Raw genomic sequence first — 13,464 nt, forward strand, 5'->3', positions numbered from 1 at the left:
TATTACTATCTGCCTACAGTCATTAGCAGTTGAAAAGAAGGCAATAACAGAAGAGCATCTTGAATTAATCACTAGTCCCAAGAAAGGTAATATTTTGTTGATTTCTTGACAAAAATGTATAAGTATAATATAGCCTTCTTTGATTTATTTGCTTTCCTTTAAAATGTTATTTACATAGTTTGGATAAACTATATATTTTGGTTAAAAGACTTCCTAACAATGTAATAATGTATTTTTTGAGAAATGTATCTTTTACTTTTGTCACTATCTCATTTTTTTCTGTCTATAGATGATTATTAAAATTTCTTTTGTGTATTCTTTGTGAATTCACTGTTATCAACAGAGCCAAGTAGGTTAACTCATGTTCATAACTCCAAGGTTTTAAAAAAGTCTGATTTGTGAAATAAAATTATGACCTATACTATTTCCGGCATGAAGTTCTTACTTGGCGAATTTTTAGGGAATGCTTTCGTTTACAAATAGTAGGAAAGTATATTAGAGTGTTTGAAGAGATGGGGTTGACATTATTTTTTGAAATAAGACGTCTATAAGCCGGGCTTGTTCTGAGTCCTGCAGCCTTAGTGTGGGGTTTGTTTTTGGAATTTCCTTTCTTGTTTTCTTTAAGTACACTGCAACCAGTGTATTATTTTTTACTTCTTAATAAATGGGGCGAGTTAGTACAGTAGTACCTTGAGATATGAGTTTAATTCCTTCTGTAACCAAGCTCGTAAGTCAGTCAACTCGTATATCAAACAGATTTCTCCCATTTAAAAGACTGAAATAGATTTAATCAGTTCTAGCCCTGTGAAACATCCCCAAACCATCCTAAATTATGAAAAAAGACATGTTTTTAATTAAGAAACATACATGTATACTTTACTAATGCATAAAAAAATATATGAAATAAAAGAAAAAAGTGTTATTTAGTACTGTATTCTTACCTTGGAGACAGACAAGTGCAGCTAATGGAGGTGAATGACGGAGGAGGAGGAAGGGAGGAAAGGATGCGGGCACTGTAGACACATAAACTAAAACTGCACTTTCTTAACACTAAATGTAAACTAAAACTGCATTTTCTTTAAACAAAACTAAAACTGGACTTTCTTTACTTAAAATGAAACCACAAAAACCTAATTGTAAAAAAATTCACTTTCTTAACTTTAAACTTAACCTAAGCTTAACATTACGTATTTTTCATTTAATCATCACCTGTTTTTGCCTTTTTGGCTGCACTTTCGGCACTTTCACTTGCAGGACTTTTGAATAAAAATCTATCCAAATAGATTTGCTTTTGCCTGCCTTTTAAAATATAATGGATATGTGACAAACAAGCGTCATTAAAAAGTGCTGAAACACGACCAGTTGAAACTTCTTCTGGGTGTTTCTTTTCAGTGAAACTTGAAAGCTCCCACATTGCCAGCATGTCTTTAATTTCACTTGTAGAAATCACTGCCTCCGACTCTACCTCCTCCTCACTACTAATGTCTTGCAGAAGCTCCGTATGTTGCATCATCTGTAGCTCCTTAAACTCCTCAGTTGAGAGTTCCTCCTCATGTTCCTCGACGAGCTAGTTTACGTCACCCTCATCTACCTCCAGACCCATTGACTGTCTGAGGGACACAGTCTCTAACGCTTCTACCTCGGTCTCGGTCTCTGGTTTGAATCCTTCGAAGCCCCTGTCAGCAACATCAGGCCATAACTTTTTCCATGCTGAGATCAAGGTTCTTCTTGTAACCTCTTGCCATGCCAAGTCAATAATGCATAAACATATCACGATGTTGTAGTGACCCTCCAAAACTCTTGAAGGGTTAGAATTGTATTCTCAGTTTCGTCAAAGCAGTGGTGGAACAAATAAGTGCTTTGTATAAAGCTTTTTAAAGTTGGAAATGACCTGCTGATCCATAGGTTGCAAGATTGAAGTCATGTTTGGTAGGAGGTAGAGGACTTGCACGAATTTGAACTCATCAAGAATGTCATCTTCAAGACCAGGTGGGTGGGCTGGAGCATTTTCAAGGAATAATTTGCCTTCATTGGGAGTTTATTTTCTTGAAGATATTTCTTTACTGCAGGACCAAAGATGAGATTTACCCATTCAATAAAAAACTGCCACGTAACCCATACCCTAGCATTGGTGCGCCACATAACCTGCAGTTTTTCTTTTGAATCTTGTGAGTCTTATAGGCTTGAGGATTTTCAGAATGATACACTAGCAGTGGCTTTACTTTACAGTCACCGCTAGCATTTGCACACAATACAAGGGTCAGCTGGTCCTTCATGGGTTTATGGCCTGGCAGCTTCTTCTCCTCGGCAGTGATGAAAGTTCTCCGGGGCATTTTTTCCAAAACAATCCTGTGTCATCACAGTGGAACACTTGGTGGGGGATATAGCCTTCCTTTGCTATAAGCACAGCAAAATGTGCGATGTACTCCTCAGCTGCCTTAACGTCAGCATTCGCAGCTTCACCATGCCTCACCACTGAGTGGATGCCAGATCTCTTTTTGAAATTTTCAAACCAGCCGTGACTTGCCTTAAACATATCTTCTGCTGCCTCTTTTGAGGTTGATGGTTCTTTCTTCAAGTCACTGTAAATAATACGTGCCTTTTTTGCATATTAAATTCTCTGTCACTGTATCTCCTGCCAGCTCTTTCTCTTTCACCCACACCAGCAGGAGCTTCTCCATTTCTTCATGGATGTTTGTCCTTAACTGGGACAGAATTGTAGTTCCTTTCACTGGATTTGCGGTTTTGATGGTATCCTTTTGTTTAAGGATGGCACAAATTGTAGCTGTATTGCAGTTGTACCACCTTGCCAGTTTAATCACTTGTACACCACGCTCATGTTTTTCTGTTATTTCTTGCTTTACTTTTATCAACACCATTCTCTTCTTCTCACCACTGTCCTTTACACTCACTTTCTTTGGCCCCATGATAGCACACAAAAAAAGTTAGTAAAAAATACAAAAATGATTCAAGAATGAGTACAGTGCACAAGATTGAACTTGATTCTGCAGGTAACATGATAAAGAACGAGATGCTGGCGTTGTGCTGCTGATACTGGTCCCGTGCACCAGTGCACCAACTAGCGGCAGCTTCCTGAATCACGACTCATATTTCGGAATTTTGCTTGGATCTTGAACAAAAATACGGACCTAGTCACAGCTCGTGTCTTAAAAAATTGTATGTTGGTCTGCTCGTATCTCAGGGTACTACTGTATTCACCTCTTCATGCCATGTAGTTTCTTTATACTTCTTTGTTTGTATATGGACGATACCTACTGAGAATTTTCTGAGATCATCTAAGAAGAATGAATTCTCCAGACCTAGTTCACGGGAAGAATGTAGGGTCTGAGGATTTTCTCTAGGTGAACTTTTTGTCTGGGAAGGAATTCCCTCTCTAGGACCTCTAACCTGGGACAAATGGTCATGTCCACTAAAGAGACTTCATTGAAATTAAGGATTTTAAAATATGTGTGTTGCTGCTCAAATATAATTGGGTTTTTGTCAGTAAGGAAGAAGATGGGTTGAATATGAGGTGGGTCATTGGCTCTGCTGCTGCACTGTGGGTGGGCAGGAAGTTTGGGAATTTGAGACTTTAATCCCACAGTATCTTGACTTTGACCTGACTGTATGATCTTGGGAAAGCTAACCATGCTGACTGTCAGTTTTTGCATTTGAAAATGGGAATAACAATGTGTGCCTTACTGCATTATTGTGAGCTAAAATTAGAAAGTAATAAGAATGCCTCCCTCAAATGCTTACCACTTAGGAGGTACTTAATTGATGGCAGCAATTGCTACTATGTCTAATGGTAAAAAGAACTATGTGAAAGCCTGGTTAAAGTTCTGGAGAGTGCGGAAACTGTGAATAAGAGACTAAACACTTTGTTATATTATTTTACTAACATTTACAAGGGTTCTTTTCAGCACTTGAAAATAAAATCTGTCAAATTTTTAAAGATTTCTAAAATTCTGTTATAAAATAAACTTGCACACGTCCTTTTGTAATTCCATAATCATGTAATGGATCTGCAGAATTTAACTTTTCTTATTAGCTCTAAATACTGTGGTTTTCAAAGATCAATTGTGATTTTTTAACTATCATAATACACTGTCTCAAGTAAATAGTATTTTATAGATGTGGCTTATATCTTTTTCTGGACATTTTAAGTATAGTCAAATTCCACTTGGAGAGAGAAAGAAATATTAAATAAGCTATCTTTTACTAATTACAAAAGGATCTTTTGGAATTATTTCCTCATGGCAATATACAGGGTGGTGCAAAAGTAGATATACAGTTGTTCATGTGGAAAATAATACTTAATAAATAATAATACATGGTTCATGTACTTACAACTGTAAACCTACTTTTGCTCCACCGTGTATATTTGACCTACTCTGCTGTGCTTGCTTTTTTTTTTTTCTAGCAAGAGAGAGAATGAGAGAGGGACAGACAGGAAAGCAGTGGGGCACCTTAATTGTTCATTGATTACTTTCTCATATGTGCCTTGATTGGGGGGCTCCAGATGACCCAGTGACTGATCCCTTGCTCAAACCAGTGACCTTGGGCTTCAAGCTACCGACCTTTGGACTCAAGCCAGCGACCAGGGGGTCATTGTTGGGGTTCAACCACAACAAGTATATATCAGGGTCCCGAACAGGAAAAGGTATGGAATTGAAATAAATGATAGACAAGGACTTAAAGATATACACACACACACACACACACACACACACACACACACACACACAGATGGGTTCAGGAGGACGCCACGGCAAATAGTCTCTACTGTTCCTTAGCCATAATGCCTGTGCTCCCAGAAACACATCCACTTTTATTCATAGAAGAAATGTGGTCTATCAGCAATTCAATTAAGTTTCCAAGGCAACTCAAAGACAACCCCACCATACCATCCAAATCTACTTTACACTAATAAGAAACTAGCTTCCAGCCTCCTCTGGAGAACATGGGTGAGACCAATGAGAATCAGGTGTAGCTCTTTGTTAATGAGGCAAATGAGGTGGGGTTTGGGCCCAGCACCTCTGTCCAGATTGCAAAAATACTCTGTTTATTTATTTGGTTCCCAACAGGTCATGTCTATGATCTCATGCGCAAGCCAGTGACCTTAGAGTTTTGAACCTGAGTCTTCAGCATCCCAGTCTGGCGCTCTGTCGACTCACCACTGCCTAGTCAGGCTGTACTTTCTATTCTGTAGACTTTTCAGTATGTTCTGAAAGGCTGAAAAAACATATCAATGTATAATTCCTTTATTTACAGTATAAGCAGCTAGTTAAAGCAAGAAAGTATTGTTAATAATTTAACAACAGCTTACAAATAGAAATTGATAGACTAAGGGAATCGAGACATTTCTTAGAACTAGCTCATTTTAAAAATAGCATCTGAAGTATTGAAGACAGTTTTTTAATAGAAATTTTGGAGTGTGGAAGTAATAGTTTTATCAGAGCTAGAAAACAGAAGTAGGAGAACATACTTTTACAAAGTGTGTAGAAAAGGCAGAGACATGTTTCCATGTCTCCATTTCATCTCTAAGGCACTGGGGAACAGAAGACTAAAAAAAGGAAGAAAGTAGAGGGGACGAGAAGGGAGTGAAAAAAGAAAGCATATGAATGTTAATAAAAAGTCAAGGGAGATGAAAGAAGATAAAAATTTATAAAGAGGCTGGAATCTTTGTAGACTGATTTTCTTAAAAGACATAACTTTTTATGTAGCCCCATGTTCATTGCAGCACTGTTCACAGTGGCCAAGACATGGAAACAACCAAAAAGCCCTTCAATAGAAGACTGGATAAAGAAGATGTGGCACATATACACTATGGAATACTACTCAGCCATAAGAAATGATGACATCAGATCATTTACAGCAAAATGGTGGGATCTTGATAACATTATAAGGAGTGAAATAAGCAAATCAGAAAAAAACAAGAAATACATGATTCCATACATTGGTGGAACATAAAAATGAGACTAAGAGACATGGACAAGAGTGTGGTGGTTACTAAGGGTGGGGGGGGAGGGAGGACATGGGAGGGAGGGAGGGAGAGAGTTAGGGGGAGGGGGAGGGGCACAGAGAACTAGATAGAGGGTGACGGAGGACAATCTGACTTTGGGCGAGGGGTTTGCAACATAATTTGATGACAAAATAACCTAGACATGTTTTCTTTGAATATATGTACCCTGATTTATTAATGTCACCCCATTACCATTAATAAAAATTTATTAAAAAAAAAAAATTAAAAAAAAAAAAGACATAACTTTTTAATAAATGTATTTACCAAACATAAATGAAACTATGAAGTAAATAGGACATAGTGTTTATCTTTTTTCCTGAAATAACCAGCAAAAATTCTGTTTGTTATTGAGGTCAGAGATCTCCTGCTCCTTGAGATGCATTACAAAATTTATAAATTTTATGTTGGCCTTGTTTTCTCCTTATTGGACAAAGGGTTTCTTAAAGGCAGACCCTTCTCTGTTACTCACTTTTATGTCCTATGTATATTAGCTTGCTAGGGCTGCTATAATAAAGTACCACAAAATGGATGATTTGAACAATAGAAACTTAATATCTCATACAGGAAAGGTGCAGGAACACACTTTTGGAAACTAGAAGTCCAAAATGAAGGTATTGACAGGGTCGTTTCCTTATAGGATCTTCTTCAGGCTTCTTTCCTTGGCTTATAGAAGGCTGTCTTCTCCATGTGTTTCTTCTGAATGTCTGTTTCTGTGTCCAAAGTTTTTCTTTTTATTAAGATACCAGTCAGATTACAGTTCACCTTAAAGACCTCACCTTAACTTGATTAACTGTAAAGACGCTGTCTCCAAATAAGGTCTCATTCTAAGATGTGAGGAGAGGAGTTAGAAATTGAATATTTGAATGAATTTTGGAGGTGGGACATAGTTCAACTTATTCTACCAGGTGCTAGCACAATACCTGGCACATAGTGGGCACCAAGAAATGTTTACACATGCATAGTAACTATTCTTGTAGTCTGGCTGATTTTCTTCCAGGAATTTCACTGGAATGGGCTTTGATTTCAAAGGCAACCCTTTTCAGCAAATAAAATGATTTATTGACTAATAAATTCCTTATAGTGGTTTTACCTATACAAGTTGTATAGTTAAGTGCCTATAATTCATAGGCTTATGAGTTCCGTGAATTTTTAATACAATCACAAGAATAGTGATAACTTCCTGTATTAGTCCGTTCAGGTTGCGAACAAAAATATCATAGGATAGGCGGTTTATAAAAAGTAGAAATTTTATTTCTCATAGTTTTAGAGGCCAGAAGTTCAATGCATTCAGTATCTGGTTAGAACTCACTTCCTAGTGTGTATACAGCATCTTGTTGTGGCAGGAGGAGCCAGGGATCTCTCTGTCCCTTTTTTTTATAGAACAGTAATTCCATTCATGAGATTGGAGCCCCCAAAGGTCTCACCTCGTAAAACCATCACATTGGTGATTAGGTTTAAACATGTGACTTTTAGGGAGACACATTCATCCTGCAGCATTCCACTTCCTTCTTTTTATTTACTTTTGCAGATGCATAATAATGAAAGAGAATGATAATGTCTTTTGCAAGTTAGTACACAGCTTAGACTTATTAGCTGTTTAAATCAATACAGATTCTTAGGTTATTCTGAATAGTTTATTTTTAATTCTATATTTTGAATAATAGACAGTTTTAGTAATTCTTGATGTTCATGGCACAAAGTAGGTGCTCAGTAAATTACTATAATTATTTCATGTTTTTGTACCTTTGTAAGTGACGTTCTTTTAGGCATCATTTTGTTGCTGAATCCTTTCCAAATTTATACAAGTTGGCACATTCACTTTTTTTGTACTACCTTACCATAACTTACCTATAATGTACGATTGGATTTCTTTTTTTTTTCTTTTTCTAAGTAAGAGGGGAGATAGACTCCCGCATACGTCACATCGAGATCCACCCGGCAACCCCCTGTAGGGCCAGTGCTCTGCCCATCTGGGGCCACTTTCAACCAAGCTATTTTTAACACCTGAGGCAGAGGTTCCATGGAGCCATCCTCAGTACCTGGAGTCTTTGTGCTCCAATCAAGCCATGGCTGTGGGAGGAGAGGAGAAAAGAGAAAAGAAGAGGGGAGGGAAGAAGGGTGGAGAAGCAGATGGTCACTTCTCCTATATGCCTTGACTGAGAATTGAACCCAGGGATGTCCACATGCTGGGACAATGCTCTACCACTAAGCCAATCAGCCAAGGTGATTTTTATTTTTTTCATGATTAGTGTTGCCTTTTAGACTGTATTCCTTGGGAGAGGTTTTCTTATTTACTTTGTTTCCTTAAGCTTTTGAGAGTGAGTTTTTTTCATGCTCACTGACCCTCAGGAGTGAGTTTTTTTTCAAAAAATGAAATTAGTTCCAGTTATAGTTTTATTAACTTAAAATCATGTTTGTTTGATAGTGAATTTATGGAAACAAAAAGAACAGACATTTGCCTTTTTTTTAATGATGCCTTCCACATTTTTAAAATAAAAATTTTTATACATTTTTCCTCTAGATCAGTGTTTCCCAACCTTTTTTGTGCCATGCCCCACCTTAACCTTTCTAAAATTTTTATGTCCCCTCTATGTAACATACATAATTTTTAACATTAAAAAATTGATTTGTTCACTTAATAAACATAAATGATAGGTTCTAGGAAGAAATCACTATGAAATTGTGAACAAAACACAGTAAGTAAAATATCAAAACATATAATGAAAAACAGAAATTTAAATTCCAAATAATTTTAATACAGATTTTTCTATATTAATTTATTATTTTAATTTAGTGTGATCCTTGCACTTGATGCTTGCTGCACAGAGATTTTATATTAGGTTCCAATTTGGTTAGCTTTAGTCTCAAGTCTCCACGTTGTGTTATATCCAGCCGATTTCTTTTTTTTTTTTTACCAGTAAATCATTTACAGCACTAAATCCACATTCAGCTAAAAATAAAGATGGAAACGGTAGCAATAGTTTTCTTGCACATTTGGTTGAATTTGGGTATTTGATTTCTGTTTCCTCACAAAGCCATGCCATCGCTCCTTTGATATTAAATAAAGCTTTAACTGACTCATCATTTTGCAATTCTGCGAGTTCTTCTTGATACTGCATATTTGATATATCAGACAAATCCACTAACATTGGCTGCATCGTCCATGTTGGGAAATCAATTGGTTTTAAATCAGAAAATCTTTCTTTTAAATCAGCCAATGGAATATTCAAATGATTGACAATAACAAGTAAAGCGGTATCAGTTACTTCACATTTTTGGAGCCAATGAAACTGTTTAAAGTTTTTGTTGTTAATATGTTTCTGACATAACTCAATATTGGTAATGAAACCAAATATCTTTGCTTTTGCATTGACAAGAGTTTTATTTGTTCCTTGAAGTTGCTTATTTAATATATTTAGTTTTTCAAAGATATCAGCTAACTAACTCACAAATGCTTTACCATCTATTGTTAACAGATACTTCATTTTAGGTTTGTTGCTTAAAAAATCACTAAGAGTATCAAACAGTTCCATAAATCTTTTCAAACAGTTTCCTTTAGGTAGCCATCTTACTTCAGTATGAAGTAAAAGTCTCACATGGTCTTCATTTTGTTCTTCACAAAATAGCTTGAAAAGATGCTCACATTTGGCACTAGCTTTAATAACATTAACACACTTTATTACTGTATGTAATACTTCATTCAGAACAGGCGAGATGTTTTTAGCTACCAAGTTTTCCCTATGAATAACACAATGCACAAGAATCATTTCTGGATTCGCATCTTTCATCAATTTTAAGCAGCCATTTTTCTTGCCCATCATATTGGGAGCACCATCTGCAGCACAAGATGTTATATTTTTCATTGGTATATCATTGTCATCTAAGTAGTTTTTTAGCTTATTATATATATATATCTCTTTGGAGGTAGTGGTGCTTTCTAATCTTTTATAGAACAACATTTCTTCAGCAAAATGTCCTTTATCAATGTATCTTACGTAAGTTATCAATACTGCCTCACTGTCTCTCAAAGTTGATTCATCCATTTGCAAGGAGAATTTTCTTGTTTTCAGCTTTTCAATAAGTTGTTTTTCAATATCCTCACTCATTTTGTCTATTCTTCTGCTAACAGTATTGTCACTGAGTGGCATAGCTTTTACGTCTTTGTCATCTTTTTCAAGAACCATTTTAAGAAATGCTGATATTGACGGTTTTATTAAATTCTCTCCTATAGTGTGATTTTCTCCAATTTTAGCGATGAATAAATAAATTTGATAACTAGCCTCAAGAACACGATTATTAGTTGAAGTATGAGCAGTAAATAGAGACTTTAATGTTCTTTTTTCAAAATTTTTCTTTAAAGTTTGAAAGTAACTCAAATCTGAATTAATATGAGCACTATGTTTTGCCTTCAAATGCGCCTCAAGACGACCTCGTTTCATTGATTCGTTGGTCAAGCATTGCTGGTATAAAAGACAAAAAGGAATCCGCTCATCTTGAAGAGCGGATATGAACCCAAATTTTAAATATTCCTCCGAATATTGACAAGTTTTTTTCTTGCTTACACCACTCATTTTACTATGGGCTATAAGAAATAAAAATAAGATCAATTAAAAACTAATATTAAAATATGTGTTAAAATATATTCAATGTGACATAGAGTAAATGTATACTAAAAATTCATATTTATTTAAATGTATATAACACATTTACTACACTACCACCGCAAATCAAAAGGTGTCTATATTTTTTCCACTTGACAAAATTTTCTGGAAAGTTATGCTTCTAAAATTAAAATTGTCATGCATGCACTATTATAGCCCCAATAATATTTATAAAATATTAGTGCTTTCTAGCCCCGATGCAAGAAGTACTTAATAAAGAGTTTAATATTGATAAAAATAAAATCAAATACTTACCACTTATATCTATACAATATATATGTATATTTATTAAATCAACGAGCTTTTACAACAGTTTTGACTGACACTTATTTCAAATTAACACCAACTGAATGATGTGAAACACTACAGAAGTTGCGATGGGTCAATTAGGTGAGAATAACTGCGTTGTTTAGTGAGTTTTTAAAACATCCGGGGTTCCCCGCGGCAGACGGCACGTTCCGAGGTGAACCCAGGATGAAGTTTACTTGACAACGCCAATCACCCAGTTGATATTTTGGTCTCGTCAAACGAAATTATACTTAATAATTATTTACCGCAATTATTTAAGAATTGCATTTTTTGTTAAATTTGGCACCGATATCTAGCATTGCATTTAAATGGCCTGGGGCGAAAGAGTTAAAGTCGTGTTGAGTCCATTTTCAAATTGCCCCCCTTAACTATCGAATTGCCCCCCTATGGGGCGGGGGCCCCACGTTGGGAAACACCTCTCTAAATCAGGGGTCTCAAACTCAACTCAGCATGTGGGCCGCAGAGCAAGATCACAGCCTTTTGGCGGGCCGCACTAGGTCTACAAAAGGCAACTGTTATGCAACACTTTTCTCACTGCAGTTGAAAACAAAAAAAATTCAGCCTGACCTCTGGTGGCGCAGTGGATAAAGCATTGACCTGGGAACATTGAGGTTGCCGGTTCAAAACCCTGCACTTGTCTGGTCAAGGCATATATGGGAGTTGATGCTTCCTGCTCCTCCCCCCTTTCTCTCTCTCTCTCTCTCTCTTCCTCTCCCTCCCTCCTCTCTAAAATAAATAAATAAAAATAAATTCTTAAAAAAAAAATTAAAAAAAAAAAAAACAAAACAAAAAAAATTCAGTACAACAAGCACAATCATACATGCAGTTTACTCAGTGTCACAAAATGACCAGAAACTGTAGTTTGCATCACAACTGCTGTTAACTAAGCTAATATCTAGCTAGGATGCTAGAGAAATGAAAAATACAAGTAGGCCCCTAGGCTTACTTAATTTTATCCAAAATATTTTGAACTTCGTGGATTAGTCTGCGGGCCGCACAAAATTGTTCGGCGGGCTGCGAGTTTGAAACCCCTGCTCTAGATGGTCAGGAAGCATGAAGACGTTCATAAACGTCTGTACTACTCAAAGGGTTAAGGTTTATTGTATTAGAGGTGTTCACAAATATATATTGAATGAAGCATTTAAGTTTTAGGCCTGTTTCTTCTTCTGTAAGACTTGAATGATAATGTCTAATGTCTCTCCTTTTTTTTTTTTTTTTTTTTTTGAGAGAAAGGGAAGATAAACTCCTGCCTGCGCTTCCACAAGTATGCCTGGCAACCCCTGTCTAGGGCCAAGGCTCGACTTAACCGAGCTATTCTTAGTGCCTAAGGCCAATTCTCAGACCAGTTGAGCTATCCTCAGGGCCCAGCACTGATACTTGAACCAATTGAGCTTCTGGCTATGAGAGGAGAAGAAAGAGAAAGAAGAGAGGGAAGGGGGGAAAAGCAGATGGTGGTTTCTCAAATGAGCCCTTACTAGGAATCAAATCTGGGAGTCCCATAGGCCAGGCTGATGCTTTATCCACTTAGCCAACTGGCCAGGGCAATGTCTAATTTCTTAACCTTACAGTATATTGAAATGTGGCTAAAGAGCTTTGAAAAAATTTTAGCCTTATAGCTCAATGCTATATGAATAGTATGAATATGAGTAGAAAAACATTTCATTAGATATGTATTCCTTTTCTAAATATCAGAAAAAATTCTTCTTGGCTTTTAGTTTTACTAAGATGGAGTAGTTACCCCATTTCTTTTAGGTTTCCTGTTTATCAGAATGACTAAAATAAAAATCAGTGACAGCACCAAAAGCTGTCAATGATGTGGAAAAACTGGATCGCCTACACATTGCTGTTGGGACTAAAATGGTACAACCTCTCTGGAAAACAGTTTGACAGTTTCTTATAAGACATGAAATTACCATACAACTTAGCAGTCACACCCTTAGACATTTATCCCAGAGAATGAAAATTATGTACACATAAAATCCTAAGTTATAATCATTCTGGGTAACTATGTGAAGACTAGCTGAACAAAAGTCCTATAACTAAGAACATATAGAAGAAACCACATCAAGACTGATAGAAAAGGAGGGGAAAAGACTGATAGGAGGAGCAGAGATGTGAAATGAGCTGGCTCCAAACCCATGTGTGGTGGTTGAGAATTCGAAGGGATATTTAAGCTGCAGAGGTCACCCCTGAATGAGGGTCTCAACCCCATGTTGGGCTCCCTAGCCTGGAACACCTGTGTCTGGGAGAAGAGTCCGTATAACACCAGGTGGTGAATATCAGCAGGAGTTCTCTCTGCCTGGGTGAGACAAAGGCTGCTGGGAACCAGGCATCCTCTTAAAGGGGTAATGCCCAAACTAGCTCAGGTACTCACCCTTGGCTTTGGTAGAGGGATGGCAGCTGGGAGTGCGCTAGAGTCACATAGGAAGAGACTGAATTATGTGACTTTCAAGTTAGGTTTAGCAGGAC

At 36.7% G+C, this 13,464-nt stretch overlaps 1 protein-coding gene across 2 annotated transcripts in view; it reads left to right on the forward strand.

Annotated features, from left to right (window-relative positions):
• SPIDR (scaffold protein involved in DNA repair) overlaps window positions 1-13,464 on the forward strand; it is a 451,079-nt gene that overhangs the window by 42,011 nt on the left and 395,604 nt on the right. For both annotated transcript variants that reach the window (XM_066266094.1, XM_066266093.1), the window contains one exon: window positions 20-86. In XM_066266094.1, coding sequence (XP_066122191.1) covers window positions 20-86 — 67 coding nt within the window. The remainder of the gene's footprint in view (window positions 1-19; window positions 87-13,464) is intronic.

The sequence above is a fragment of the Saccopteryx bilineata genome, chromosome 3 (genome assembly GCF_036850765.1).
Source record: "Saccopteryx bilineata isolate mSacBil1 chromosome 3, mSacBil1_pri_phased_curated, whole genome shotgun sequence".
NCBI lineage: Eukaryota > Metazoa > Chordata > Mammalia > Chiroptera > Emballonuridae > Saccopteryx > Saccopteryx bilineata.